The sequence below is a fragment of the Mercenaria mercenaria genome, chromosome 6 (genome assembly GCF_021730395.1).
Source record: "Mercenaria mercenaria strain notata chromosome 6, MADL_Memer_1, whole genome shotgun sequence".
Lineage (NCBI taxonomy): Eukaryota > Metazoa > Mollusca > Bivalvia > Venerida > Veneridae > Mercenaria > Mercenaria mercenaria.
In genome coordinates, this window is record NC_069366.1 from 48,115,900 (window position 1) to 48,140,581 (window position 24,682).

At 34.4% G+C, this 24,682-nt stretch overlaps 1 protein-coding gene across 11 annotated transcripts in view; it reads left to right on the plus strand.

Moving 5' to 3' along the window:
* The window catches only part of LOC123550511 (1-phosphatidylinositol 4,5-bisphosphate phosphodiesterase gamma-1-like), a 139,773-nt gene that overhangs the window by 102,731 nt on the left and 12,360 nt on the right, over positions 1 to 24,682 (plus strand). For 5 of the 11 annotated variants that reach the window (XM_053545783.1, XM_053545787.1, XM_053545788.1 and 2 more), the window contains 9 exons: positions 8,200 to 8,259; positions 10,716 to 10,812; positions 14,807 to 14,893; positions 15,229 to 15,400; positions 18,545 to 18,644; positions 19,038 to 19,152; positions 20,688 to 20,849; positions 21,837 to 21,925; positions 22,897 to 23,081. In XM_053545783.1, the coding sequence (XP_053401758.1) occupies positions 8,200 to 8,259; positions 10,716 to 10,812; positions 14,807 to 14,893; positions 15,229 to 15,400; positions 18,545 to 18,644; positions 19,038 to 19,152; positions 20,688 to 20,849; positions 21,837 to 21,925; positions 22,897 to 23,081 (1,067 nt within the window). Of the gene's footprint in view, positions 1 to 19; positions 32 to 8,199; positions 8,260 to 10,715; positions 10,813 to 14,806; positions 14,894 to 15,228; positions 15,401 to 18,544; positions 18,645 to 19,037; positions 19,153 to 20,687; positions 20,850 to 21,836; positions 21,926 to 22,896; positions 23,082 to 24,146; positions 24,202 to 24,682 lie in introns of those variants that run through there. The other 6 variants (XM_053545785.1, XM_053545791.1, XM_053545790.1 and 3 more) reach the window with 5 other exon arrangements.

A 24,682-nucleotide genomic window follows, 5' to 3' on the forward strand; every position in this document is an offset into this window, starting at 1 on the left:
CATTTCCAAATAATTTCAGAAAAGAACTGAGGTTTGATATATATAAATGTATATATGTACATATTTTATATCAGTAGTCTGTGTATCAGGAATTTATACATTTTCCTATTCTCCACCTATATTCTAACACAAGCAGTATGTCACTTTAGTCTAATTTACATAAAATATTAAAAAAGTCTGAATAAGGTTTGCAGCTGTATTCTCTCTGTATTTAATATGTAGTCTGAATAAGGTGATTTTCACAGCAGTATTTCTCCAGTATGTTCAATCTGCAGTCTGAATTAGGGGATTTTCACAGCAGTATTTTTCCAGTATGTTCAATCTGCAGTCTGAATTAGGTGATTTTCACAGCAGTATTTCTCCAGTATGTTCAATCTGCAGTCTGAATTAGGTGATTTTCGCAGCAGTATTTCTCCAGTATATTTAATCAGTAGTCTGAATTAGGTGATTTTCACAGCAGTATTTCTCCAGTATGTTCAATCTGCAGTCAGATTTATCAATATTTCTCCTTTATATTCAATATGTAGTCTGAATTAGGTGATATTCACAGTAGTATTTCTCCAGTTGTCTAAATTAGGTTATATCAGCAGCAGTATTTCTCCAGTATATTCAGTCAGTAGTCTGAATTAGGTTATATCAGCAGCAGTATTTCTCCAGTATATTCAGTCAGTAGTCTGAATTAGGTTATATCAGCAGCAGTATTTCTCCAGTATATTCAGTCAGTAGTCTGAATTAGGTTATATCAGCTGCAGTATTTCTCCAGTATATTCAGTCAGTAGTCTGAATTAGGTTATATCAGCAGCAGTATTTCTCCAGTATATTCAGTCAGTAGTCTGAATTAGGTTATATCAGCAGCAGTATTTCTCCAGTATATTCAGTCAGTAGTCTGAATTAGGTTATATCAGCAGCAGTATTTCTCCAGTAAATTCAGTCTGTAGTCTGAATTAGGTTATATCAGCAGCAGTATTTCTCCAGTAAATTCAGTCTGTAGTCTGAATTAGGTTATATCAGCAGCAGTATTTCTCCAGTAAATTCAGTCAGTAGTCTGAATTAGGTTATATCAGCAGCAGTATTTCTCCAGTAAATTCAGTCAGTAGTCTGAATTAGGTTATATCAGCTGCAGTATTTCTCCAGTATATTCAGTCAGTAGTCTGAATTAGGTTATATCAGCTGCAGTATTTCTCCAGTATATTCAGTCAGTAGTCTGAATTAGGTTATATCAGCTGCAGTATTTCTCCAGTATATTCAGTCAGTAGTCTGAATTAGGTTATATCAGCAGCAGTATTTCTCCAGTATATTCAGTCAGTAGTCTGAATTAGGTTATATCAGCAGCAGTATTTCTCCAGTATATTCAGTCAGTAGTCTGAATTAGGTTATATCAGCAGCAGTATTTCTCCAGTATATTCAGTCAGTAGTCTGAATTAGGTTATATCAGCAGCAGTATTTCTCCAGTAAATTCAGTCAGTAGCCTAAAGTAGGTTATATCAGCAGCAGTATTTCTCCAGTATATTCAGTCAGTAGTCTAAATTAGGTTATATCAGCTGCAGTATTTCTCCAGTAAATTCAGTCAGTAGCCTGAATTAGGTTATATCAGCTGCAGTATTTCTCCAGTATATTCAGTCAGTAGCCTGAATTAGGTTATATCAGCAGCAGTATTTCTCCAGTAAATTCAGTCTGTAGTCTAAATTAGGTTATATCAGCAGCAGTATTTCTCCAGTAAATTCAGTCAGTAGCCTAAAGTAGGTTATATCAGCAGCAGTATTTCTCCAGTAAATTCAGTCAGTAGCCTAAAGTAGGTTATATCAGCTGCAGTATTTCTCCAGTATATTCAGTCTGTAGCCTAAAGTAGGTTATATCAGCAGCAGTATTTCTCCAGTAAATTCATTCTGTAGTCTGAATTAGATGATATTTGCAGATGACCCCTATTGATTTTGAGGTCTGTTGCTCCATGGTTAAGGCCACAGTGACCTTGAGCAGAATTTCGATGTCTGATTAATTACTAGGGAGAAGGCCTTTGTCACAGTGACCTTGAGCTGAAAATCAGTTTCAGATAGATAAGGGATAAACATATTGGCCTAAACTTGTCAGACTCAGGATGATTGCCTGATGCCAGTAGATGACCTCTAGGTTTTTGTGATAAGTAGATAGGTCAGTGTCACTGTGACCTTTATACTGAAAACAGTTTCCACATAATAAGATTGCTTTGGCCTTTAGTTGTCTAAGACTTAATAAGATAATTGCCTGTGGTCAGTAGATGACCCCAATTATTGTACCCCCCGACAACAAAGTTGTAAGGGGGGTGTATACTGGTTTCAGGTTGTCTGTCCGTCTGTCCGTAGAGTTACGGGACTTTGTTTTTTTGTTACTATTCTATATACATAGACACAATTTTGTGCGCACCATCTCTCCTCATCCCTTTGACACAGTTTAATGAAACTTCACACAAGTGATCAGTAACAACATTAGTTGTGCATCGGGCATGTCACGTTCTTTCAACAACAAAAATTGCAGAGTTTTGGGACTTTGTTTCTTGTTAACATACTATGTACATACAGTCTGCATATGCAATCTTGTGCGCGCCTAATCTTTCAAACCCTTGCACACAACTTAATGAAACTTCACACAAGTGATCAGTGCCAACCCTAGTTGTGCATGGTGCATGTTACGTTCTTTTAGATAAATATTCTGCATAGTTATGGCACTTTGTTTTTTGTTACTTTACTGTACACATACAGTCTATATACATAAAGTCCACATAATTATGCAATCTTGTGTGCGTCAAATTGCAATGTACTGTGTCAGTGCATGCGGGGGGTACATTCATCACCTTTAGTGATAGCTCTAGTTTTGGGTGGTCAGTAGGTCAGTGGTCAAGATCACTATGACCTTGACTCTGAAAACTGATTGTGCTTGCCTTGGCCTAATGCATTCAAGCTTTTCAGTATGATTGATTCAGGTTTTTATATGACCTCTATTGTTTTGGGTGTTAGTAGGTCAGAGATCAAGTTCACTGTGACCTTGACTCTGAAAACTGATTGTGCTTGCCTTGACCTATTGCATTCAAGCTTTACAGTATGATTGATTCAGGTGTTCAGATGACCTCTATTGTTTTGGCTGTCAGTAGGTCAGAGGTCAAGGTCACAATGAGCTTGACACTGAAAATAGTTTCCGCCTATTTACTAAAGAATGCTTTGGCCCACAGTCCACAAACCGTATAGAATGACTGCCTATAGTCAGATAACCTTTATTGTGTTTTGAGTCAGTAGGTCAGAGATCAAGGTCATAGTGGTCTCAGGACAGAAAATGGGACAGGCCATCATGAGGAGGGGGTTTACAAACAGCTTTGGTGGCAAAGTATGGTAGTGTTTAATATGATCTAGGGAAAACTTAAAGGCAATAAAAACGAGCAAATGCAGTCAAAAACATAAGGAGTCTTTGGCTAGTAACAACCATAAGTTTATTCAGAAGTTCAATTCTTTTTATATTTTGTTGTTTCATCAATTTGTTAATATATTAAATGATGTTGATATTTGCTGAATAACTGCTTGTGTTAGAATAATAGAGATATTTTCCTTTCTCATACCTACCATGATAAAATTAGACCTGCTTCTTATCTCAAAATTTAAAATGATGTTCTTTTTGCAAGGTAGATTATTGAAATGTTGTAAAAAATTGTCATAACTATAAAGGTATCACTTTTTACCAAATACTAGGAAATTATTATTGTAAGTCCCTTAACTTATATAGAGGTGTAAAGGTTACATTGGTAATTCTTCTTGTTGTTTTGTCTAAGTTTTATCCCACCATTAGCTAAGGTGAGATCTTGTGATCAATCTTTGTTCGTTGTTCATTGTTTGCTACATCTCAACAATTGCTTAAAATGACCTCTCTGAAATTGCTAGGTAAATTTCTTCCAAATTTCACATGAATGGTCCGAGTATGAAAATTTACCAAATTGTTTCATTCTGGTTGTTGCTATACCAGCCAGGATGAAAAGCTTAAAAGCATTCTCGTTATAAAACAGTGCTTAGAATTCAGTTTAATCTATAGGTGACCCTCTACCTAAATAGCTACCGTATTTTGGTGTGTATAGGTCGCGGTAATGTATAGTCCGCATCTAATTTTTGCTCTGGAAATGGTCGGAAAATTTAACTGCGTATTAGTCGCAGTTAAATTTCGGATTTTTTCCCCAGCAATATTTAACATTTACCGGCAAAAAAGTTATGGCGGCGGCCATATTGATGCCGCGGACTGAATTATTATCAGAACCTGATTGGTGGAAATCGGACAGTGTTATTTTCGTTCCCAACCGTTTCATACCAACAGTAGTATCGGTAACAGACTACATCAAAGAAAAGCGGCTTTTTGACACTAATTGGCAGCAGACGGTTTGCGTTTACATTCTGTTATCATGCAAGTTTAAGTGTGAATTGTTTGCACAGCAATTATAACACCTTTCCGTGTCATGTAATTAACCGCGTTCTTTTGCTTCTGAGTAAAAAGATTAACAAAATATCTCTTTTTGGATTTTTTTCTTTTATTTAAAAATCAAAAGTAAAAAATTATCTTTCAAGTGTTTTAATACGCTAAGAATTAGTATAAACAATGTTTGGAATGGAGGACGGATCTGTCCGGATTTTATCCAACCCGGAGTACATGTCAGTGGCGTCCAGTAAAACGAAAGTAGAAACAAACGTAATTCAGACTGCAAAAACATCTTTGAATTAAAGTCATTCGTAATTTTAATAGTCTATATGGGTTATTTACGATATATTTCATTGAAAGTAACCGCTATTGGTTGAAAAGCCGCCGATATTGATATTTTTTTATCCATTTTGTTCATTCGTAACAGATGCACGTAATTTTGCGAGAGCTACGGTCAGAAAATTGGCCCGAAAAAAAACCTGCTGGCAATGTTCTGTCATATAGGTCGCAGGAACTTTTTCAGGCAGCAAAATGGGTAGAGAATGTGCGACCTATAGGCACCAAAATACGGTACAAGTTACTTCATTTGTCAAAAATAGATTCTGGCACTATCAGACTGTACATTTCAGTTTTCATTAAACGACTACATAAAAAAATTTCAGAATAATGATATGTTTCAGTCATGCAGTGTGCAACTAAACACCCAGGTGAGCAGTATAGGGTCATCTTGGCCGTTCTGTTTGCCAATGACTTAAAATGTTGCAGTTGAATTTAAGATGTTGCAGTTGAAATTTGAAGTGACTATAATTTAAGGATTTTTATACCTCAGATTTGAGGAATATTGTAATAGTACTATCATCTAAATAATCATTACCTACTACTTTGTGTCTCCACTGTAACTTTCTACAAGATTCAAGAGACTTTAATTAAACTTTAAATAGGTCCTTGCAAATAACGAAAAAAGATTTCTAAATTACAAAAAAGGATCTATAATTATAGAAGTGGGCTTGTAAATTACAAAAAGTAACGGTCTGTAAAAAAAAAAAAAGTTTTGTGAATTATGAAAAAAAGTTAATAAATCATGAAAAAAGGTTTGTTAATTATGGAGAAAAGGGGGTTTGTAAATTATGGGGAAAAGGGGGTTTGTAAATTACGAAAAAAGTATGATCTGTAACTTACAAACAGAAGTTTGTAAATTACAGATTTAAGTTATTAAATTATAAAAAGAAGTTTGTAAAATATGAAAAAGGGTAAGTAAATTACAAAAAGGTTTTAACCTACAAAAAGAAGGAATGCTTTCTCCGAGTTATCTTGCTGTAGATGAATTGCTAGAAGCTATGTCTTCATACATCATGTCGTAGACATCACTTTTTCAAACAGTTATGAAAACTTTAAATGCATGTCTTATAAATTGATACATATTTTATGGATTAACTTGATTTTTACCAGTCAGTTAGTCGTACATATTTATTTAATTGTCTTATAAAAAGAAATGCAAGCCATTTAATGAGACGTATAGTAGTCGCAACTTGACCGCGATGGTTGACCTTTGGCTGATTATTCATATCGAATATTTCATTGTAGAAATAAAGGGTGATGAGGGTAGCAATGTATATTTATATGGAATATATTTGTATCCAGTGCAGTATCAAAGTATGTATACTTGCATTTGATCAGTTAAAACTTTCCAATACCCTAATTTATAATTGCACACATTTATATTTCCACTTTCTCATGCAGCTGTGTTTTACGTACACTCCTTTTCAATAATAGGTTGTGCCTCATTATGTATTATAATACAAAGGTCAACCATCGGGGTCAAGTTGCGTCCACTATATTCAAATGACAGCTCAGCTTAGATATAAGGCACTCACCAGTAATGTAAATTCATTGATTATAATTTATTGATAACAAATACCCAGTGCTGTTTAGTGTATGTAAGCGGTTCATTATGATGTAGTATTTAAATGATAATAAATTAATAATACACATGTTGTACAAATTCAGTAGCAAACCTCCCTAGAAGATCTGTTATAAAATTTTACTTCCTGTGGTAAAGCTAGAATATTTGTACAATGTACAACCAGATTCAGATTACGAACTTTTACTTGTGATCGTTCCTTCTTTGTCCTTCTTTGATCCTTCTTTTGCTCCTTCAGTCTGTCTTTTCTCTCTTCTTGTTCTTGTCTTAATTTGTTTTCCCCAGTTATATGCCTACATAATGAACATAATTATGAATATTTGAAAGACCTTAAACTTTTTGCATGGAAATAGGTACATGTTTATGATATTATCTCTTGTATTTTCTGATTATAAAGCCTGTCTGAGAGACTTAATTTCCAAATTGATTTTGAATATTATTATTCTATTCTGCAGTCCATTTTTAACCTTTAGCATGCTAGATAAATTGTCCTCTGCTGGAAATGTCGTCTGCTAAAATTGTAAAGTTCATTCAGTTTGCTCCAAAATTGGAAGAAATATTGTCAGAGTAGCAAACAGCTTGGAACCTGATCAGACGCCGATTTAATCGGCGTCTGATCTGGTTCCAAGCTGTTTGCAAAGGCTGTTAAATTCGCCTGCAGCAGGCTAAGGGTTAACATCATATTTTCCTGTGAATGGGAAGTGAGATTTATGTCATAACATTTGAGATAAAAACAGAATTCTAACACAACCAGCAAATAACCTACATACATGTAGAGCAAAATCTATCTCGGGTTATTCTGTGATATACCAATTGCGTGCAATGACGTCACCCGATCCAGGTCCGTAGCACGGTCGTAAAGAGTAGTTACCATTTATTCTAACACTTTTGATACTAGTATGTTGTGTTAGAATCGAAATAACAAGTTCCGAAGTGTGATTTATCGTAAAATAACCTTTGTTTTTCGTTCTTATGCGAAATAATATATCACTCAGGCCTACGGCCTTTGTGATATATTCTTACGCATAAGAACTCAAAACTTGGGTTATTCTACGATAAACCACGTTTTGGAACTTATTATTTCTTAAATAACTGAGCATTATGTTGAGAAATGATTTTATTTTTTTCAGAGTTCATGAAAAATGAATGATAGATTATGATTGACAAATCCAGTACTTGTGCTATTGATTCATAGTTGATTTTCCAGTCATATTCTATTAATCGTTTTGCTGGACTTCCAAAAAAAAAAACAAAAAAAAACAAAAAAAAAAAACAGATTCCTTTCTTTTATTTCCTATTTCTTTTCTGTTTGTTAATTAATTTCACATAATTGAAGTGGCCATGTGGTCGAGTGGTTCAGGTTACTGATTTTGAATCACTTGGCCCCCAAGATAGGTTGGTCCTCACCAAGATAGGTTGGAAATCTCGCTTGGGTTGTAGAATTTTTCATGTTAGGAAGCCATTCAGCTGGCTTATGGAAGGTCTGTGTATCTACCTGGGTGCCTGCCCATACCTGAAACAATGCCTGGAGGAGCATGACCTAAATTGTATCCCCAAACTTTTTTTTTTTAAAGCACATATTTTGTTTTACTGCTACCCAGTCATTCTCTCTGCACCAAACAACCACTGTGATCTCGTGTAAGGAATGTCCTTCCTGATTACATTGTTATGGGCATCATCAAAACAGGGGCACTTTATCACTAAGCGGCATTGTTGTAACTTTGGCACCTTTCCTTTTATAGTTAATACAAAATGAACATCATAATTTTCAATAGAAAAAAATGTAAGTATTAAGCATTGAGTTTACTGTATGTAAAAAACCTGAATTTGTTTCTACTGTATATTGAAAACAGCAGCCGAGATACCATGATCTGAATGATCTTGGTGCAACCAGGAAATCTTTAAGACAAATGGTATCAAAACACTGTTCTCGCAGATACTCACTTTCAAGTTTGGTTAGACAGGTATCACAATGCTATTGGGTACTTTTGGGAAAGGCATGGAGCTATGTGATGGATTTTCTTTGAAAGTTGAAACTAACAGTTGAAACAATTACATAATTTTCCTTACTTTGAGGGTGTGATTGGTAAATTTGTTTTCTTCCCATTTCTCTCTATGCATGATTAGTATACCTGGTTACCTACATGTTATATCGAAAAATTATTATTTGAGAGGTATAGATATAAGGTGATAATTTGGCAGTTACTGTTACCTGGGATTAAGACGAAGAAAGAGTATATCAAATGTGATAACGAGGAAATGGCACTGCTCTTGAATAGAATTTGTAATTCAGACAAGGATAATATAAACTTGTCCTCCCTATTTTTATGAGAATTCCTGTAATTTTGTTTCGTATATAAGTCTAGAGCTTTTGTCCAAAATTTATGTGGATAAATGTTGTTATAGCTTCATTTAGAGGTTGAAGGACTTAGTCTTAGAAGTCTAAATGAATGTTGTTTAAACACACACTTTGAAGTTCTTTTTCAATACACTAACCACTGATTTTTCACAAACATTTGAATCATTTTGGGACAGTTTTGTACAACTCTGTGTCAGATAGTATGATTAGATATCTCACCAAGGTTTGCTAAAGTTTGTTAGTTTTGTAAATTACACCAGTATTTTAAGTATGATGTTGATAGTCAGTAAGGGACGGTTATGACTATCTAGTGTAGTAAGGTTAGAAGGAATCTGTGTAATATGTGTTACATTGGGATTGAATGTCAGGTTGAAATCTGTTCTTCTCAGCACTGATATTTGTATGATCTTTTTTCCTGAGCACCCTTTCGCCCTCAGCACTGATACAGCCAGTATTGTAACAATTCTAATCCTTACCCTGCTAAATTTCTGTAATGAACTTGTCCATCTTCCAATTTGGACAGTACCATTAACTGTTAAAAGGGGTGCTTACCAAAAAGATTCTGACTGTTTGGCGAACCATGCAGGTCATGATCAGACTGCAAATATGTGCAGGCTGATCATGATCTACACTGGTTGCAAAGGCAGAGCCAATCGTGTCCAGCATGGTAAGGGTTAATCTGTTTAAACACCAGTCAGTGGGGTGAAGTTAGGATATATGTGTTACAAGTGTATTGAGATTTAGATAGAGGGTTATGCCACTCAACCCAGATAATTTTTTTTGATCTTTCACCCTTGACACTGATACAGCCAGCTATGATATATATCTCGGAACTGCAATATCAGGGACCACTTGCATTGGTGATTTTATTGAGGACTGATAGCATCTAACAAACAGACCAAGGAGTGAAGCCTGCCAGTGATGACCCCAAACTAAGCACTTCAGTATCAAAGATAGCTGTGTTCAAGCAGCATTATGGCAGTGTTGGTTCCACCGAAACACTGTTGTGTAAAATACTTATTTTGAAAAATTTCTAATTTCTATAAATTCTGAAAAGTTTCTATATTTTTTTAAATCTTAATGTTCAGAGTGACCACAATGTTTAAGTGCTATAACAGGGTGCATTTCATTTGTTGATATGTGAAAGTTTATACACCACATTTATGATAAAAAACAGTAAAGGATGTCTAGAAAAGTATTTTACCTTAATATGTTTCTTCACTCTTTCTGTTTGTAATAGATATTACAGTTTAACTTATTTGGAACATGATGCTAATGAAATATAAAAGACAATGAAAAAAGATAACTTTTCTTCAGATGTCCTTCATTTGCTGTAAAACTTTAGTTCAGTAGTTTTTGCTCCCTCAAAATACAGCTGCCTATGGCATTCAACAGGGCCTGTATCCATGAAAATCTCAAGTTTGAAACATTTCAGATTTTAGTATGGATATTGTTGATTAAGTACATATTGTAACAAAACTTTGCACAAGTTTATCTCCAATTGCAACAGATAGTTCAGCAAAATTTCAGTACTATAAGTGTACAAGGGGTGTTAGAAAAATATCTCGAAAAACACTCTAAAATATTTAATTCTGATAGATAAAGGCATATAGAATGTGAATACTTAAATCACATTTTTCAAAACATAAACATTATTTATTTATCATTACTAATGCAGCTTCACTGCCATTCCTTTATCAACATTATATAACAGTTTCACTAAATTTTAATGATATGAGCAGAAATAGGGCTTTTTTTTCAAGGTATTTATTGAACACCACACTTGCTAGAAACTTAGATATGGCAAAATTAAATGTTGGGCATTCTTGATTTTACTGTAAATTTGACACTGAAACAGTAGGATCTGACACTTTATAATAGCAGAAGATCTTTTTTTAGTAGGATAAAAGATGTTAAAACATTGAATCAAGTCATAATTTATTCAAATGCTAAGAAAAATAAAAATAACATTTTTAAAGTGAATTATTCTGTTTTCCTCTTATTTTACAGCAACAGAACATGAAGCAACTAGAGAGAAGGAATCAAATAGCTCAAGAATTCTCAGACCTCATTGTCTACTGTATAGCTGTACAGTTCAACTTAGAACGTAAGTAATCTTGTATAACAGTTATGTCAAGTTGTACAGTTCAGTTTAGAATGTAAGTAAATCTGTAAAGTTATGTCTACTTTATAGCCGAAACAGTTCAACTTAGAACATAAGTAATGCTGTAAAGTTATGTCTATTGTATAGCTGTACATTTCAACTTAGAACATAAGTAATGCTGTAAAGTTATGTCTGCTGTATAGCTGTACATTTCAACTTAGAACATAAGTAATGCTGTAAAGTTATGTCTACTGTATAGCTGTACGGTAACTTAGAACATAAAGTAATGCTGTAAAGTTATGTCTGCTGTATAGCTGTAAGGTAACTTAGAACATTAAGTAATGCTGTAAAGTTATGTCTACTGTATAGCTGTACAGTTCAACTTAGAACGTAAGTATTGCTGTAAAGTTATGTCTGCTGTATAGCTGTACATTTCAACTTAGAACGTAAGTAATGCTGTAATGTCTGCTGTATAGCTGTACGGTAACTTAGAACATAAAGTAATGCTGTAAAGTTATGTCTACTGTATAGCTGTACATTTCAACTTAGAACATAAGTAATGCTGTAAAGTTATGTCTGCTGTATAGCTGTACATTTCAACTTAGAAATAAGTAATGCTGTAAAGTTATGTCTACTGTATAGCTGTACATTTCAACTTAGAACGTAAGTAATGCTGTAAAGTTATGTCTGCTGTATAGCTGTACATTTCAACTTAGAACGTAAGTAATGCTGTAATGTCTGCTGTATAGCTGTACGGTAACTTAGAACATAAAGTAATGCTGTAAAGTTATGTCTGCTGTATAGCTGTACATTTCAACTTAGAACATAAGTAATGCTGTAAAGTTATGTCTGCTGTATAGCTGTACATTTCAACTTAGAACATAAGTAATGCTGTAAAGTTATGTCTACTGTAATGCTGTAGAGTTATGTCTGCTGTATAGCTGTACGGTAACTTAGAACATAAAGTAATGCTGTAAAGTTATGTCTACTGTATAGCTGTACATTTCAACTTAGAACGTAAGTAATGCTGTAAAGTTATGTCTGCTGTATAGCTGTACAATTCAACTCAGAAGGTAAGTAATGCTGTAAAGTTATGTCTGCTGTATAGCTGTACAAATCAACTTAGAATGTAAGTAATGCTGTGAAGTTATGTCTGCTGTATAGCTGTACAATTCAACTTAGAATGTAAGTAATGCTGTGAAGTTATGTCTACTGTATAGCTGTAAATTCAACTTAGAACGTAAGTAATGCTGTAAAGTTATGTCTACTGTATAGCTGTACATTTCAACTTAGAACATAAGTAATGCTGTAAAGTTATGTCTACTGTATAGTTGTACAGTTCAGTTTAGAATGTAAGTAAACCTGTAAAGTTATGTCTACTTTATAGCCGAAACAGTTCAACTTAGAACATAAGTAATGCTGTAAAGTTATGTCTATTGTATAGCTGTACATTTCAACTTAGAACGTAAGTAATGCTGTAAAGTTATGTCTGCTGTATAGCTGTACAGTTCAACTTAGAACGTAAGTAATGCTGTAAAGTTATGTCTGCTGTATAGCTGTACGGTAACTTAGAACATAAAGTAATGCTGTAAAGTTATGTCTGCTGTATAGCTGTAAGGTAACTTAGAACATTAAGTAATGCTGTAAAGTTATGTCTACTGTATAGCTGTACAGTTCAACTTAGAACGTAAGTAATGCTGTAAAGTTATGTCTGCTGTATAGCTGTACATTTCAACTTAGAACGTAAGTAATGCTGTAATGTCTGCTGTATAGCTGTACGGTAACTTAGAACATAAAGTAATGCTGTAAAGTTATGTCTACTGTATAGCTGTACATTTCAACTTAGAACATAAGTAATGCTGTAAAGTTATGTCTGCTGTATAGCTGTACATTTCAACTTAGAACATAAGTAATGCTGTAAAATTATGTCTACTGTATAGCTGTACATTTCAACTTAGAACGTAAGTAATGCTGTAATGTCTGCTGTATAGCTGTACGGTAACTTAGAACATAAAGTAATGCTGTAAAGTTATGTCTACTGTATAGCTGTACATTTCAACTTAGAACATAAGTAATGCTGTAAAGTTATGTCTGCTGTATAGCTGTACATTTCAACTTAGAACATAAGTAATGCTGTAAAGTTATGTCTACTGTATAGCTGTACATTTCAACTTAGAACGTAAGTAATGCTGTAGAGTTATGTCTGCTGTATAGCTGTACGGTAACTTAGAACATAAAGTAATGCTGTAAAGTTATGTCTACTGTATAGCTGTACATTTCAACTTAGAACGTAAGTAATGCTGTAAAGTTATGTCTGCTGTATAGCTGTACAATTCAACTTAGAAGGTAAGTAATGCTGTAAAGTTATGTCTGCTGTATAGCTGTACAAATCAACTTAGAATGTAAGTAATGCTGTGAAGTTATGTCTGCTGTATAGCTGTACAATTCAACTTAGAATGTAAGTAATGCTGTGAAGTTATGTCTACTGTATAGCTGTAAATTCAACTTAGAACGTAAGTAATGCTGTAAAGTTATGTCTACTGTATAGCTGTACAGTTCAACTTAGAACATAAGTAATGCTGTAAATTTATGTCTTCTGTATAGCTGTTGAATTCAACTTAGAACGTAAGTAATGTTGTAAAGTTATGTAATGCTGTAAATTTATGTCTACTGTATAGCTGTTGAATTCAACTAAGAATGTAAGTAATGCTGTGAATTTATGTCTACTATATACCTGTTGAATTCAACTTAGAATGTAAGTAATGCTGTGAATTTATGTCTACTGTATAGCTGTTGAATTCAACTTAGAATGTAAGTAATGTTGTAAAGTTATGTAATGCTGTGAATTTATGTCTACTATATACCTGTTGAATTCAACTTAGAATGTAAGTAATGCTGTAAATTTATGTCTACTGTATAGCTGTTGAATTCAACTTAGAACTAAGTAATGCTGTGAATTTATGTCTATTGTATAGCTGTTGAATTCAACTTAGAACGTAAGTAATGCTGTAAATTTATGTCTACTGGATAGCTGTTGAATTCAACTAAGAATGTAATGCTGTGAATTTATGTCTACTATATACCTGTTGAATTCAACTTAGAACGTAAATAATGCTGTAAATTTATGTCTACTGTATAGCTGTTGAATTCAACTTAGAACGTAAGTAATGCTGTAAAGTTATGTCTACTGTATAGCTGTTGAATTCAACTTAGAACGTAAGTAATGCTGTAAATTTATGTCTACTGTATAGCTGTTGAATTCAACTTAGAACGTAAGTAATGCTGTAAAGTTATGTCTACTGTATAGCTGTTGAATTCAACTTAGAACATAAGTAATGCTGTAAAGTTATGTCTGCTGTATAGCTGTTGAATTCGTATGTTCTTAGAACGAAGTAATATGGAAGTAGCAGACATGTAAGTAGTGCTTAATAGTTATGTCAACTGTATAGCTATACAATTCAAATTAGAAGGTAAGTAATACTATAAGAAGCTGATAAATGTATTGTTTACTGTGATACTGTGCAGTTCAATTTAGGGCATTTATGACTACTTTACAATGATATAGTTTTGTAGCATGTTGAAATTCAGAAATATTTCTTTTCAAGCTTTTTCATTTAACTGTTATTCATATGTACAGTGGTGTTTTTATAAGGGTCTTGAATGGCAAACATACTTTTTTGGCAGTCATACCATGTTATAATTATAACAATGCCTGATGTATAAAGAATGGAAAGTCGAGCGTGGGGACAACATCTAACATCTGTATTTGAATGTAGTAAAAATATATGCAGTGCAAGGATGCAGTGAAAAGCTAGAAATATTTCTCTGATCTACTCTACACACTGATTATCAGGGTTGCTGGTAATCAGGGGCCAGCTAATAAGAGTTTATCATTGCCTGAAGTCATCTGTTTGTGATATTATTAACAATGGACTGGAAAAACATTGATAAACATAAATGTAACACATGGTAAATATTTCTGTCTATTATCTTCCAGGGGCAGGAACTTACAATGAGATGTCCTCGTTTCAAGAAACCAAAGCTGAAAATATGTGCACAAAGTCAAAAGCAAAGTCATTTCTTGCATATCCTTTAATATATACACTATTTGACATACAATTACATTATAGTGGTGTTAAACCAAACAGAATCTAAACAAAAAAAAAGCTTCTCAGAGCTCTAAATATTGTGTATATAATCAATTGATTATTTGGTTAAGTGCATTGGTAGATGTGGGGTTTAAGTGTATAGGGTATTTGATGAACAAAATGTAGAGCATTCAAACTCCTTTGTGGTTAGAAATGTACTGTAGGAGAAACCACTACAGGCTATAAAAAAGGCATTGAATTTTGTCTTGATACTCCATTATACTTTGTTTTGATATTATTTTTTTTTAAATTGATTCCTTAACACTTTTTACATATAATCGACGTCAGTTAAGTCGAGTATACCCAAAAGGTTCACGTATAGACTCTACAAATTATAACCCAATACCAATGTGGAACTGTGGTAGCCAGCTGTGTGCACTGAACTACCAGACTCCAGACAGGTCCATGCAACTCAACCAAGGTCGTTTCCTACAAAATGGAATGTAAGTGGCTTCTACATAGGCTGTTCCTTATATTGACTTTTTAGCTCACCTGTCACATAGTGACAAGGTGAGCTTTTGTGATCACCCTTCGTCCGTCGTCCGTCGTCAGTCCGTCCGTCCGTGCGTGCGTGCGTCCGTCCGTCAACAATTTCTTGTCTGCACGATAGTGGTTTCATTTATGATTTTATTTTAACCAAACTTGCACACAACTTGTATCACCATAAGATCTCGGTTCCTTTCTTGAACTGGCCAGATCCCACTATGGGTTCCAGAGTTATGGCCCCTGAAAGGGCCAAAATCAGCTATTTTGACCTTGTCTGCACAATAGCAGCTTTATTTTTAATTTGATTTTTACCAAACTGGCACACAACTTGTATCACCATAAGATCTTGGTTCCATTTCTTGAACTGGCCAGATTCCATTATGGGCTCCAGCGTTATGGCCCCTGAAAGGGCCAGAATTAGCTATTTTGACCTTGTCTGCACAATAGCAGCTTCATTTATGATTTTATTTTAACCAAACTTGCACATAACTTGTATCACTATAAGATCTTTGTTCCTTTTTTGAACTGGCTAGATTCCGTTATGGGTACCGGAGTTACGGCCCCTGAAAGGGCCAGAATTAGCTATTTTGACCTTGTCTGCACAATAGCAGCTTCATTTATGATTTGAATTTAATCAAACTTGCACAAAACTTCTGTTGCCATAAGATCTCAGTTCCTTTATTGAACCGGCCAGATCCCTTAATGGGTTCCAGAGTTATGACCCCTGAAAGGGCCAAAATTAGCTATTTTGACCTTGTCTGCACAATAGCAGCTTCATTTATGATTTGATTTTAACCAAACTTGCACACAACTTGTATCACCACAAGATCTTGGTTCCTTTTTTGAACTGGCCAGATTCCATCATGGGTTCTAGAGTTATGGCCCCTTAAAGGTCCAAAATTGGCTATTTTGGCTTTCGCAGCCATATAGAGACTTCATTTATGGTTTTATTTGATACAAACTTCCAAAATATCTTCAACAATAATAAATCTTGGATTCCATGGCAAATCAGATTCAGTCGTAGGTTCCAGAGTTATTTTGTATCTGATTACCTCCCCTGATTGTAATCAAAATGGATTTATATCAGTAAGTACTTATAGCACTTATTTGAAATTTCATTATTGTCATTAGTTGCACTGAGCCAATCAGGGTAGATAACTATGGACTGATTTTATGTCAAATTACCTCCCTTTATTTCAAATTAAAATGGGTATATCTCCGTAACTAATGAAGATACTGATCTGAAATTTCATTTATATCAACAGATTTATTTGGCAGATCCTTCTTTTGTTCACTTACAATAATTTTCTTTTTAATTACTTCCCTTTTACGTTACTATAAATAGCTTATTTTTAGTAACTTTTTTAATATTGGCCGTAGGGAAAAACCGAGACCACTTTTCTGTGGTACAACATGGATGGTACCATCAATTTTTAGGTGTATTTTGACATATCTGTACCTTGTTAGAATTTTTTTTCTTTTTGGTTAAATTTCTTTCCTTTGTTGTTCCTGTCCTTTGGACAGATATATTTCTGAGGACCTTCTTGTCCTCAAGTGCAATGATAACAGGTGAGCGATATAGGGCCATCATGGCCCTCTTGTTAATAATAGATTGTCTTATATTGATCTTATATTAGAACCAGATTTTGTAGTTAATGGTAACTTCATTAAAGAGTAAATAATTGGTTGTAAATATAATTTAGCCCAGATCCAGCATTCATGACAAACTTCATGTTACTTTATAAAACTGACAACATTTTTGTATGAATACAAATTTTGACTCGTGAAAATTTAAATTTGCCCATAAAATCAGTTTAAGATTGGCTAAACCATTTAATCTTGGGTCTGCCTGGAGAGCAAAGATCTGCAGGTCACGGGTCATGAGTTCAATCACCTTGCGAGGCATATTTTCTCCATGATGACTGATAGAAGACATTGTGTCTGAAATCATTCGTCCTATGCTTCTGACTCATGTGGGGAAGTTAGCAGTTTCTTGTTGAGAACAGATAAGTGCTAATACAGACTCCATGAAATCAGCTTACAATAGGTTAATTGCTGGCCATTGATAACTGAAATATTGTTGAAAAGGGGCACTAAACTCAAAACAAACTAACAAACTTTACTCATGGTGAAATATCTCAAAAAGTGAACAGACAGGCAGATATATTTTATTTCACCAAGGGAAAGACAATTATTATGTAAATTTACAACTGTGAGAAGATCTGCACTTTTGATTTTTTTCTGTATATAACAATGACAGTATTATTGGGATTTCCCCATAGTCTCATATTATGAAAACCTGACTGAGGTACATACTTACATTTGATGAGATTTAGTTGTTTCAGAAGTTATATAATGGTTGCCATGTAACCTAACTTTGATCTTTGCAACCCACCCGCTTAGCTCAACAGGGAGAGTGCCGATCTACAGATCGCAGGGACGTGAGTTTGATCCTCCGGGGGCCGTATGTTCTCCGTGACGATTTGATAAAAGACATTGTGTCTGAAATCATTTGTCCTCCACCTCTGATTCATGTGGGGAAGTTGGCAGTTACTTATGGAGAACAGGTTTGTACTGGTACAGAATCCAGGAACACTGGTTAGGTTCACTGCCCGCCATTACATAACTGAAATACTGTTGAAAAACGGCGTTAAACCCAAATAAAACAAAATAATGATCTTTGCAAGAAAATGACAAGACCTGTTTGAATCTGATGTCTACAGGCAGATGCTTGTAGATCAAACTTATGGCCTTGGTAGCCTAGTGGTAGGGCACCCTCTTTGAGTGCAGGAGCTGGTGGGTTTGAAACCTGGCTGCATGATACCAAAGACATGAAAAATGGTTCTAGTAGCTTCGGCTCATGGCGCTAAACATTAAGAGGACAGGTCTATGCCTGGTCAGCCCAGTTTCTGTATGATATGACTGGATGTATGATACCAGTTCATGTGTCTGTGGCCTTAATTTTGAGTAAGGCAGCAATATAAAGTTGGGCATTGTGCTCACTGCTACAAGTAGACACTGTGGTTAATATGACTGAAAAGATGTTGAAGAAGATACACAACCACTCAACGTACAGTGCTGTGTTTATTTTATCATTGCAGGTGTGGATTCGTTTTACAGCCGGACTGTATGAGGGCAGAGGACTTTTCCCCATTTGATAAGAAGTCTTTACGAGTAGATCCTTTAACTATCTCTGTATCAGTAAGTAGAAAACCAGATCTTTATAAAAATAAGCAGAAGGACTAGATCATTTAAACACCAATCTCTGTAACAGTTAATAGAGACTACTGTAAAATCTTAGGGGCATAAAATTCCATGGTTTCTGACAAAACAGCTATTTTGCGGGAATATGAATTTGTAGACGTTCAACTTAAGCATGTGAAATAAATAGGAATACGTAGAAAGACTGTAACTGGTTTAAATACCTTGTTTAATTGCCACCAAGAACCCTAAATTCCAGAAAGAGGTGGTGCCAAATAATGAATTGGTTTTTGAAAATGGAAGTGATTGCAGTCGTGAATATTGAATTCAGTTGTTGCCTATTATCAGCATATCACTACTTTTAAGCAAGCAAGAATACCTTTTTAATTGCAGGTTATAGGAGCTAGACATTTAAGGAAGTCAAAACGTGGACTGGTTAGTCCTTTTGTAGAGATTGAAATTGTTGGCCTTGACTGTGATAATAGCAAATATAAAACTGTTATCGTAGGTAAGTAACATTGTTGGCCTTGACTGTGATAATAGCAAATATAAAACTGTTACCGTAGGTAAGTGACATTGTTGGCTTTGACTGTAATAATAGCAATGATAAAAACTGTTACCGTAGGTAAGTGACATTCAGTTTATTTTAATGTACTTGGTAGTGAGCATTATATACACTGCTCGGGTTTCTTTAACGTTTACCACGCTGGACACAATTGGTTCTGCCTTTGCGACCAATGTAGATCATGATCAGCCTGCACATCTATGCAGTCTGATCATGATCTTCGCTGTAAAGTCAGTATCTTTTTGGTAAGCACCCCTTTTAACAGTTAATGGTACTGCCCAGTTTGGAAGATGGACAAATTCAATATAGAAATTTAGCGGGTTAAGGGTTGGGGATTTATCTTCCCCTGTTATAGTGGTCTAAAGCCCTGGACCCAGTTGTTCGAAACTTTAACAAATGACTAAGCTAACGGTTGATTAACTTTTAAAGTTATATTTCAACATTTTAGAAAACTTAGAAAAACAAATGTATGAGTTAAGCATTATGAACACTGAAACGTCTTAACAGTAAAATGAAATGATCATACTAGTATTCCCCACCAAGACTAGTATTTTGAATCAAAGTTTAACAGGCGCTTAATTTAACAGCCTGTTAAAGTTTCGAACAACTTGGCCCTGGCCACTTTTCTAGTGGCAAATAAAGTTCTAAATGGGAGGAGGCGCAGACACCTCTCATCCTTGCAGCTTCAATTTTCTGCAATAATTTATGAAACCCCTGCACTGTAAGAAAATTAAATCTGACTTATTGTATTGTCAAGACCTGATGTTGAGGTCACTTTCCATATCAGTTAAATTAAGGAAACTAAGTCCTATTAAAATGATGTTTGTCAAGACAAAGCTGTACCTGCCTTAGGCTTCTGTTTTGACTGTTGTCCGGTCTGTCTTACAAAGAGAGATTGCTTCAAGGATAAATACAGTTTAAACACAATATCTCGAACTCACTTATCTCAAAATTATTGCTATCTCTAAGACATTTTCAAGTCCTGTCCCAAAAACACGTGCACACAATATCATTTCAAATAGAATTTCGATTATCTCGAAGAAAAACGCTCTATCCCCTTGAATTTGAGATACCGAGTTTCAACTGTATTTACTGTCTCCTTTTGATATTGTATTTCTCTTTTCTTTTATAAAGACCAAAGTTGTTAGCAGTGTCAGAATAGAAGTATTTTGTTGCCAAGTGGTTAAGTTCAGGGGCTTCAATTCTCTGGTCCCTCACTGCTGTGGGCCTTGAACCTGGCTTGGTATGTAGAGTTCTTTCAGGTTGAGGATGGTGGAAATATTTGGGATTCTAGCCAGGTGCCCTTATCCTGCTGAAATAATGCCCAGAGGGTTACTTTGGATCTTATTCCTGCCATTCACTGAAGTTTTCATATGATTCAAACTGCCCGTGTGATTTAGAATCCAACATTAAGAATATGAAAATGTGAGGTCGTTGAAATTAACTTGCTTCATATTTTATGTCCTGTTGATTTTCAGCTGATAATGGTTTGAACCCAGTGTGGAGCCGATGCACAACTGACTTCGACATTGTCTGTCCAGATATTGCTCTCATCAGATTTGTTGTCCAGAACGAAGATGTGTTTGGAGACTCGAACTTTCTTGGTCAAGCTACATATCCCGTCAAATGCCTTAGGCCAGGTAAATATACGGATATATTTGTTTACAGTGTTTTCATTGAAGAAGCAAGGTTTATCCAGAGTTCAGATGTGTTGGAATTTAACCATGAGACACAAGGAGCCCTTGATATTTAAGCCCTGTTAGAATGGGTATGCTACATCTTAAGTCATATAACAGTACTTTTTATCAGGTTCAAGGTTTAAAAAAAAAAATTGAAGATCAGACTATTGCCATTGGTCAATTTCAAGATTGTGCTATGAGAGAATCAATCAGCTGCTCAAATATGTGGACTAGGCATCTGTCTCAGTTTAGAAGCAGTATAGAAATATGTATGTTGTGGCTGTATTAATATTATTCTAAGTAAGCATTATCAAATACTTTCACTGTGATTTTGTTTGAACTGAAATGATTTTGACAAAAAGCATTGTAATATGATGTAATTGAACTTTCTCAGAAACTATTTCTCTAAACTTTGTGATGTAATTGAACTTTCTCAGAAACTATTTCTCTAAACTTTGTGATGTAATTGAACTTTCTCAGAAACTATTTCTCTAAACTTTGTGATGTAATTGAACTTTCTCAGAAACTATTTCTCTAAACTTTGTGATGTAATTGAACTTTCTCAGAAACTATTTCTCTAAACTTTGTGATGTAATTGAACTTTCACAGAAACTATTTCTCTAAACTTTGTGATGCTCTAAACTTTGTGATGTAATTGAACTTTCTCAGAAACTATTTCTCTAAACTTTGTGATGTAATTGAACTTTCTCAGAAACTATTTCTCTAAACTTTGTGATGTAATTGAACTTTCTCAGAAACTATTTCTCTAAACTTAGGCAGATATGGTCTGGATCCATGCTGGTCGCAAATGCACTATGTTGGTTCTCTCATGGTGCAGCTCAAATAGTGTAGTATGATTTAGTTTTCATGTTTCTTTAACAGAATGTTCGAGGTGTTATAACATGTCCAGATAACAAGAATATAAAACATGATCCTTTTATTTTACAGGTTACAGAAGTGTGCCATTAAAAAATGAATACAGTGAGCCATTAGAGTTATCTTCCTTGCTTATATATATAGACATGAGAAATCCCAAGGTCTGTGAAATTTGTACATTTCTGTACCTGATACATTATTCATAACTTACATAATTTTTTCTTCTCCACTTAAAGTCTGAATTCTGAAAATCATAATAGCACTAAAAATGAATATAGCAGAGATTTTTTTATCATATTTTTTAATTAAAAAACGACAAAGAGTGTGTGTATTGTTGTACTTATAAAATCGATTTATTTTTTAAATTAATTAAGGTTGTGTACCCATAATAACACTTGGCAATTTCTATATTCTATATGATGACATTCCTGTTAGGAAATTTAGCATTACAGTAAAAGCAGAAATTTTCGCGAGGGTTTAATTTTTGCTATATTCCTGAGGCCCTTCATCTCGCAAAAATTAATCTTCGCATAAATATTTACCATTAGTATAATTCAGATTAAAGTAGGATACCAACAATTTTGTGATCATTAAACCTCGCGAACATACTCAAAATTGCAAGAAATTTTTACCTGGCAAAAATATGTGTTTTTACAGTATTTGGTGGTAAAGGTTACTCAATGTGAACACGGCTTTCCATTAAAAAAAAAAAAATGGAGATTACTAAAAATTGCATACAGGATACATAATTTGCCAATTGTCATTTTAGATCAACTACCTTAATACAGTAGAGTTTGTGTTGTGTTTGAAATAAACCCTATTGCAGTTTTCATCTGTTCACATCAGTAATCAAGTATATGGTAGTCTTTCCTCATGAAATTACCCACGTCACTAAACATTTAAAAATTCATCCTTCACCGCTGATTCATAGGGCGTGGAGGTGGGGGGTGGGTAGGGAAGTTGTCTGTTGTTTCTGGAGAAAAATTCATTGCAAGCATTGAGTCGGTGAACATGTTTTATGGTTAAATGGTCCCTGATATATAAATGAAATTGTGTTGAAAATTGTTGTATAAACAAAGTCAAAGAAACAGTTGTAACGTCTGCTGTAAAGTTATCTCCCTTTATGATACAGGAAGAGGAAGATAGCGAGATCTACTCGGATCTTGAAGATTTGAGAGATTGCAAAGATGACCTCACAACTCGTATACAAGAACTGGAACTGAGAGGTGACGTGACATCGGCAAACCAATATAGATCACGTTTACAGGAAACGGAAAAAAGAATTATACAGAAGAATAGGGAACGACAGCATAGGAAGTAAGTTTGTTTCATCTGTGGTCCTTTAAAGGTGTTGGAAACATGTAGAAATGTTTAGTGTTGTAAAATTTATTGTTTTAATTCATCCATATTTGGTATTGTTTACTCACATCAGAAACATCAACTGTTTAGTATCAAGCATTAATATCTTCCAAAAAAAAAAAGTTTTAACCCTTACCCTGCTAAATTTCTATAATGAACTTGCCTGTCTTTCAGTTTGGACAGTGCCATTAACTGTTAATAGGGGTGCTTACTGAAAAAGATACTGACTGAATGGCGAACAGTGCAGACCATGATCAGACTGCACGCATGTGCAGGCTGATCTTGGTCTGCACTGGTCGCAAAGGCAGAATCACTTGTCGCCAGCTGGCTAAGGGTTAAAGAAATGATCACAAAAAATGCCAGCATGTTCTACAGTAATTAAACAAAACTGTGATTATGTAGATTTACAGTTCAGTATATTAGAGAAATTCTGCATTGAAAGTACAGTAAAACCTGTGTTAAAAGACCACCTGTGTATTTTAACTTTAAAATACAGACCACCTGCAAAAAACAGCCACTTTCTAACTCTTTCAAGCATGTCTTTGTAGACAGGTTTGACTGTATTTAAATATTTAGGAACAGGACAGTTAGAGTAATGTGATGTTGCATGAAGAACACCACAAGTAGTTTGTAACTATATCAAGAAATGTTGACTGTAGGACATTGATTTAAATTTTTTTTTAAATCTTAATTTGCATTTAACCTTCTGGTTGATATTTTTAAAGATAATGGATTCATTTTTTTTTTCTGAAGAAGAATGTTGTAGTTTTAGATTAGCGTTTATTCACTTGAATGCCTCTGAATAGAAAATAGTTAACATTCAAACCTGTATTAAGTAGCCAGCCAAAGAAGTGACACAAAGAGTCTTCTTAAGACAAGTTGAAATATAAAGTCTCTATTTGGGAAGTTAATCTTACTGGCTGCATAAGGCAAGTGGCTGCTTAATGCAGGTGATCACTAAGGTAAGACTGTAAAGTAGTTGTATTTGCGTAATATATTTTGAATGAACATTATGTTGTACAGGACTACTTCTCGCTAAACTTTGTGGTGATTATGGTAATTGGTGAGTGTTTAACAGGTATTCCCATATTACACAGAAAAAATAATTGGTTACGGTGCTTTTATCAAAGATGGCATGCTTTCATTAAGTCTCTTTATTAATTGACTTATTAACTTAATAAACACCAAAATAATACCCAGGTTTCAAGGTTGTAAAACGAGTTTGGAGACCAGTCTGAAATTTACAGTATCTGATTGGTTATTTTAAGATTTACAAAAAGCATATTTACAGTCTTAGACTGGTCTTAAAACTTTAAAACCTTGGCCATTCAGTCTTTCAGCGAATTTATAAACTTGATTATATGTCCAGTCTGTCTAGATATAATTTAAATACATGTATCAAGCAGTGTTTTAACACAAGCTATGAAAAAAAAAATAATAAAAAAAAACGTGTCTTTTTGATGGATATAATTTTATGAAGTATTCCATCTGTTCAAAAGCTTTCAGTTACGGTGCTGCTATTTCATAGCCGTTTGGATTGCATTTTGTGGCTATGACTG